Source organism: Dufourea novaeangliae, unplaced genomic scaffold (genome assembly GCF_001272555.1).
Source record: "Dufourea novaeangliae isolate 0120121106 unplaced genomic scaffold, ASM127255v1 scaffold14, whole genome shotgun sequence".
Taxonomy (NCBI): Eukaryota; Metazoa; Arthropoda; class Insecta; order Hymenoptera; family Halictidae; genus Dufourea; species Dufourea novaeangliae.
Window position 1 is genome coordinate 1,777,638 of NW_015373890.1, and position 7,151 is coordinate 1,784,788.

At 33.5% G+C, this 7,151-nt stretch overlaps 1 protein-coding gene across 1 annotated transcript; it reads left to right on the plus strand.

The window, feature by feature from the left end:
• Nucleotides 1-903: 903 nt before the first annotated feature.
• LOC107185940 (peptidyl-alpha-hydroxyglycine alpha-amidating lyase 1-like) lies at nucleotides 904-4,835 on the plus strand. The gene is made up of 8 exons (XM_015573720.1): nucleotides 904-1,056; nucleotides 1,170-1,359; nucleotides 1,431-1,471; nucleotides 1,747-1,804; nucleotides 2,024-2,653; nucleotides 2,734-3,150; nucleotides 3,228-3,437; nucleotides 4,627-4,835. The coding sequence occupies exons 1-8, from the start codon at nucleotides 961-963 to the stop codon at nucleotides 4,833-4,835; spliced, it is 1,851 nt and encodes a 616-aa protein (XP_015429206.1). The 5' UTR covers nucleotides 904-960.
• Nucleotides 4,836-7,151: the final 2,316 nt, after the last annotated feature.

Here is a 7,151-nt window from a genome sequence, read left to right on the forward strand (position 1 = left end):
TCCATCTTTCACCTTATTGGAGAAATGTTCGATTGCTAATAATTTCATATTATCGAAACCAAATGTTTAATGCATTTAAAGCATAATTATAAGTCCCTTAAGAATTTACGTTATATCTTTAATGAAACGCCACAATAGTCATTATATAAAAATTCTGTACGATGTTTTTTCAACGCAGGTCGTTATCTTGTTTATTACTCACGTGTGGCAATGCATATTATATTCTAAAGTCGTTTTATGATAAATCTCCCATATTTCTATCATAAATGCTTTTATCACTATTTATATATTGATGTTACTATTCATAGTAAAATGAAAGAAACTAATTTAAATGAAATTAATATATGCTGATAAAAAACGTTTGTACTTAGTTATTTCTGTAGTTTAATTATTATTATTATCTTCTCAAGAAATCATTATATCCCGGCCGACGTATTTGAAACAGGTAGCGCATACAACGTAACTAATCTCTAGAGAAGCTAATCAATACTCCATACAGTCGTATGTATAAAGTAAAACTTTTCAGATACACATGTATCATTTAGAAATACCAGCTGCTTTAGTTTCTAGAATATATTCTGCTCTCTGTTAGCGCTTATTTCTTTGTTAAAGATACAAGAATCCTTGAATGGGTATTTTGTGAATCCCCACTACTATAAAAATAACATTATAGATTAGTTCGAACCTTCTTTATAGACGTATAATCGGGATTGGTGAACGTATTCTGTAAGTTCACCGTCAGATGGCTATTCACGTTCCCTGTTGCATATGTCAGTGACGGTCAGTGAACATACGCGTGGGGTTGGTACAATTCTATAAGCTTGAGATGACCCATATATCTGTATTCGCTTGCTAATTTATTCTGATAATACTATGAAAAGTGATTCGAATGAATAAGTGAAGACAATCTGAATGAAATAAAGCGACGACACAAGAATCTAATGCCTGTAACGTCTAAAGATGATGCATCTACAACATGACATTGCCTGTTGCATTTCAGTTTTATTTATTTTTGATGTTGTCAAAGCTGACTATCAGAATTATCTGAGCCTTCAGGTATACAATGACAATAGATCTGTAATTTGTATGTTAACTAATATAAGAGTAACTGGTGTGTAATAGGAATAAATAATAGGTCTGAGATCATTGATTTATGACTCTTTTTGTAGCACAGAGCATTACATTTACCTGATAAGAAGTTTGGTTTCAAAGAGTATTCAGAATATACTGACATTGATGACAGAGATAAGGGGTCTTTAACACAGCAATGGGATCAAGTACCTTTGTTGTATCATAATGGACGTGCATCACAAAGTGCTATAGATGCTGATACAGATTCTCCAAATGTATTTGATAAAAGTGAGTAGAAATACTATTTTTTAATAAAATATATGCTTAATAATACAAAGATTCATATTGCTACTTTGGAGGAAAACCGACACAACTAAACAATTTAAGATCTTTATTATTTGCATAACTATGATGCAAATGTGGTATACTGTTATGTGGAGAATATCATAAAGGTAACTAGTATCTCTGGCTGCTAAAACAGGCAAAAACAAGCACAACAGAGGCTAAAAAGAAAGGACTGTTACTCAGATATTTGTGTTAATTTGTAGTTTTTTGTACAATAAGTTTGTATTTCGTTTATATGTTCTTTTGTATTTTTTTGTATTTCATTTATGCGTAAATAAACATTTTCCCTCATTGTATCATTTATTTGTTTTAATTAATTTCCCTTTACAGATAAAAAAGGTAAAATTTTTTTGTACAATAAAAGTTTCACAAGTTGGTGGCCTTAAGGGTTGGTAATAGGGGTAAAATGAAAAATCACTTACTAAAGTTAACTTTAAGTATGTACTTTAAACTTGACTTAAAATTTGATTAAATTTTTACAAGGCATTATCTCTAAACTGATATGTTTTGAGTTGTGCCTGTTTTCTTTGAGAGTAGCAATATATATATTTATATATATTTTTTTATAATATGTTATAATATATATTCTTATTTTCTTAATTCACAGATATAATGTGGGATTCCCATTGGGCTAACAACTTAAGGTTTGGTCAGATATCTGCAGTGTCAATAGACCCGAATGGCAATATAGGAATATTCCATAGAGGCTCGCGGTCTTGGGGTGTTGATACATTTGATAAAAGCAATAGATTCAATCAAAATAATGGACCAATTGAAGAAAACACTGTAATTCTTCTGGATAAGTCTGGACGGAAATTATTTGAATGGGGTGCAAACATGTTTTACTTGCCACATGGGTTAACAATAGATTCATATGGAAATTATTGGATTACTGATGTTGCGTTGCATCAAGTACTCAAATTTGATGCTAAAGACATAGAAAAAATGAAAAATATGGAAAAGTTGAGGGACAGACGGTACAACCAGGAAACAATGTTTCTTAATAATCATAATTCTAATAGCTTGATTCAAAGTTATATTCCCAAGCCATCATTGATTCTTGGAGAGGCTTTTGAGCCTGGTAATGATGAACAACGATTTTGCAAACCAACAGCAGTTGCTGTAGAAAGTAATGGTGACTTTTTTGTCAGTGATGGATACTGTAATTCCAGAATTATTAAGTTCGATTCAAAAGGAACAAGAATTCTACAGTGGGGTCGACATTGGGGCGGGAAAGGTATCTTTTCATTCATTATATACTTGTTTAGGAAAGAATTAAAATTAAGGACTAGACCAGTAATGTATTTTGTATTGTAGAAAGCATGTATGTGCAAGCTCCAACGCCTAATGCATTCTTTGTACCACATGCATTAGCCCTTGCTAGTGAGTTCAATTTAATATTTGTTGCCGATAGAGAAAATGGTAGAGTTTCATCTTTCTCTGTATACAATGGAACGTTCCAGAAGCAATATAAGCATCCGATAATTGGTACCAAGATTTACAGTGTAGCATATGCTAAAGAGAAACTTTATGTAATCAATGGTCCCGAAACAAATTCAAATAACTATGTGCACGTAAGGGGATTTGTTATTGATATGCATTCTGGAGATGTACTATCTCAGTTTAGGCCACATCATGATATGGATATGCCACATGATATAGCTGTGACTGAAGATGGGTCTGAAATATATGTGGTGGAATTAAATAAACAGATAGTGTATAGATTCTTGCAAGGTAAGACATTCTGTATTTTTTAATGTTCTTTGAAGATGTAAATAAAAATCTACAATTGTACGCGGTTTCTTTTCCAGATACGAATGCATCTGTGCAAACTGGAAAGTCAGTGCTAAAGACAAACCCTCGTCAGGAACCTGCACCTTTAACGGATAGTAACTCTAACAATTCTTCCAGTGGAGGTACTACAACAGCAACATTAGTCTTATCCCTTGTTACAGCAGCAGTCATTTTTATTGCCCTGTGTGTAGCAATTGCTGCAGTTGTAGCAAGATGTCAGAAAAGAGGTAGATTGTTTCAGTATGATGAATCTGCTGTCGAATTCTCAAAACTAGTCGAATAAGAGTATTAATTTGACTAATTTTGGGTTGTCAAGTAATAGCTGTGCACGCATGTCGATTAGTTTAGTCAGTATCAAGTGATTTGGTAGTAAACTCTCATGTAGTCAAGTTTAATGATCTATCACGTGCTACTTAGCAAAATGTCATTTCCTAAATGGCTGATAAGCGATCGAAGGACGTGTGACATTTACAGATTCAACATTTCAAATCCTGCTACTATTTTCAATTTTCTCCAAATTGTTGATCGTTTTGCTGCAAAATATTTGACAAGCTTTTGTACTGGCTTTGCACGTGTTTCATGCACCCTAATGCTACTTTATCATCTAATGAGTAATTATTTATTTTTAAAGTGAGTGATTTGAAGATTGTTTGTGTAAAGATCATTTTTAGAACAGTGCCAGTACAAGAGGATTTAGTCTTTATTTTTACTGCAGTTGCATTTATTATTTTAATAACAACCCGAGTATAAACATTAATTCTGTAATTTTGTGTAGAGAAACATTTTATTTAGATCTTCTTGTCTCGAATTATAACTATATATAATTTTTAAGTGTCATGAATCGACATTTTATCTATTTCGCTTGACGTCTATTACACTATCTACTACAAATAGTGTACATATTTAATAATTTATGTACTTATTGTGTAAGTACTATTTACAATCCCCTGTGATCGCACAAGCGTAGGCGTATATTTTATTTATAATTTTATTAGTCGAATTTTAAGATGGAGTGAGTACTTGGAAAATGAGAATCTGGTCTTCCTTGATATTTCTTACAGTATTTTTCGCGTGTACTCATTTGGCAAAACGTGGTATTTTTTTTGTTCTACCTCTTGTATATGACCGTTTATTTATTTTACATGTTCATAATATCTTGTAAAAGGAAATATACGTGTTTTCATTTCAACGATGTATTCGGTTATTGCCCTTGCGTATTATCCTGTTTTGCTTTGGATGCGTCACGTAAGTATTCAATAGTAAACATAGTGCACGCCGCTTAGAAGTACAAAGCAATTACAGATTGATAACAGCAAAGCTCGTTGGCTCCATAGCTGCTTCGTGCGAGTAAACTTGAATTCATATCTGAGCTTTGCTGTACACGAGTTTTCTAATTCCGTTTATTTTTACAAACAGGATGTTTATTAATAATGCGAAAAAGAATGCGTTGGGAAGCGGAGAGGCGAGAAAACTTTAAGCTGTCGAGTCTCTTGGAAGGCAGAAGGGGCAAAAGTTTCAAGATATTCGAGAAACGGCCGAATCCGCGAGACTTTAGCAAATTAAACACAGAACCAGAAACCTCGGACGATGAACATCCGGAGAACAGCCTTACGAGGATCATTTAATTGCGAGTGAATATTAAATTATGAAAGGGACATACCCTGAATCCATTTTTCCGTGCGACTTAATGCTCCTTGTGCATGCAAATTCAAATCTGGAACGCCATGACGCCAGGCGACCGTTAACGTTCGAATCGTGGGGTTCGCCAATAAACACCTCACACTTGTTGCCTTCTAACACGAAAACACTCGAGCACTACTTGTTCAGTTAAGTATACATAATTACTTCAATTAAAAGGAATCTATGTATTTATATTGTTCGAATAGATTTATAATATCCGGATAAAAACGCACTGACGTTACCGGTTCCAATTTCGCCGCGAACTAGTGGCAGGAGTTTGCGCCGCTGCGCAACTAGCCGAGTTTAGCCGACGATAATCGAAAGTACATTAGCGCCAAATTATTCGAATCAGCCATCGTTACACTCGCGCGTTAATGTTTCAATACTTCGATTTTGCATAAAATATTCCTATCGTATGTTTCAAATAATATTTAAATTCGAAGAAGTATTAAGACGTTTTTCTCATGGTTGAGAGATCAGATATATGAATAACGATATATGTGTGTATTTTAAAGTAATGTTTAAAATCGATACACACTTACGGATGTCTTATTGATCGAATACTATTTTGGAAAAACTACCGATATTTACGAGTTACTTTTCAATGATTACGTTTGTATTCATGGCACCAAGAAATATTTCATTTTTAATGATCTTCGAATATTTGAACACAAGTTTTAGAAATCACGAAAACAGAATTTTCGAAAGTGTAAGTTTCTTTAATATTGATTAATATATTTTACATTTTGGAAAATTTTCAATGATACAGCATTTATTATAGATCGATAGTCGATATATAAAACACGAGACAGACTATCCTATTTGTTGGATACATTAAGTCAGATTGTAAGATCAATATACCGAATGTGTGTTTCAAACTTACAGAAGTTAATTGTAACTACACTTGTTTCAAAATACTATAACTTACCTGATCATAATGGCCTTGCAAATGATACTCGGAAAGTGACCAAACTTGTGCTATACATATTATCTGTCAATATCTGTTTACAAATCATATTGTGCAATTATATATTGTAAAACATTGACATATCCCCTTAAAGATATAAGGAGAAGACCTACGAAATGTATATTTCATCCTAAACATTATATACTTATTGTTACATACTCGATATTTTTGTTGTTGTAAGTTGTTAAATATTAGCAAACCTACGAATGTGTTCGTTGAAGTCAGTATTTTAAATAGTACCTGAAGACAAACTTTGTAATATCCCAATGCATTATACATATCTGTAAAACTTACCTTCTGTTCTTCCATTAAATTGTGAGTTCCGATTCAACGTACCAATGATTTAATCTAGTCGATAAGTGAAAGAGTACTTAATTTATTTCTTTAGATAATTTGCCGCTATTTTGTGTTCCTTGCCGTAAATACGATATGTGTAACCGTGAACATGGAAATGTATATTTTCAAATAAAAATGTGTGTTTGTACTATCGTAAGCATTCAGCCGTGCCGTGCTGTTTGGTGATACATGAGGGTTTTGGCTTTTTGATAATGATTTATTATACACACTTAGTTGTCCTCTATACACAACTATACAACGATAAAAATTAAAATTCTTCTATTTATCACTAATTAAGGTCATCGCCGATAATGATCCGTTGTAAAGATGCGATGATAATCAGTCCATTCTTTCGCGACACACTCTGTCGAGTGTATTCATATTCATCGATTATCGCAAAAACGTACGGGTCTGAACAGAATGATCGGGGATCGTGTCGAAATATTCGCGCGATTTAACTCGTTCGCTAGCAAACACGACATCTCGAGAGAAAGAGAGAGTGTGATAGAGTGATAAAGAGAGGGGGGGATTGATTCGATCTTGAAAATGATGTCTATCCACGCACGCGTAGATGATAAATAAATATTATTATCTTTCGCGCATTCAACGAGAAATATGACTCAATTCCAAGGGATACTTGAGACCACGTTCACACAGTGCCCGACCTTATTTAAATATGTATAAAAATGTGTGCAAGTCGGTAGCGTAGAAAATATAGCTGCGAGAACAATAGAAAGAGAGTACGAGGAAATAGAAACGATGAGTAAACGAGAAAAAGATAGAATTAGAGTCAGTCCAAGTACGAGTCGTTTCATCCCGAACATAAATCGCACCAGCAGGATGAAATTCCGTGAAACATGTCGTACCCTCGCGGCGGCTACACCCTTACTTTTTTTTTGTTTGTACATTAAAAATCGTATACGTTTTTCGTAGTAATACACTGACAACTGCATATCGT

Excerpts from the sequence above, each read along its gene's own strand:
- LOC107185940 (XM_015573720.1), top strand. The coding sequence starts at position 961 with ATGATGCATCTACAACATGACATTGCCTGTTGCATTTCAGTTTTATTT. Across the intron at positions 1,057-1,169 it reads AGAATTATCTGAGCCTTCAG|CACAGAGCATTACATTTACC; the intron begins GTATACAATGAC and ends CTCTTTTTGTAG. Across the intron at positions 2,654-2,733 it reads TCGACATTGGGGCGGGAAAG|AAAGCATGTATGTGCAAGCT; the intron begins GTATCTTTTCAT and ends TTTGTATTGTAG.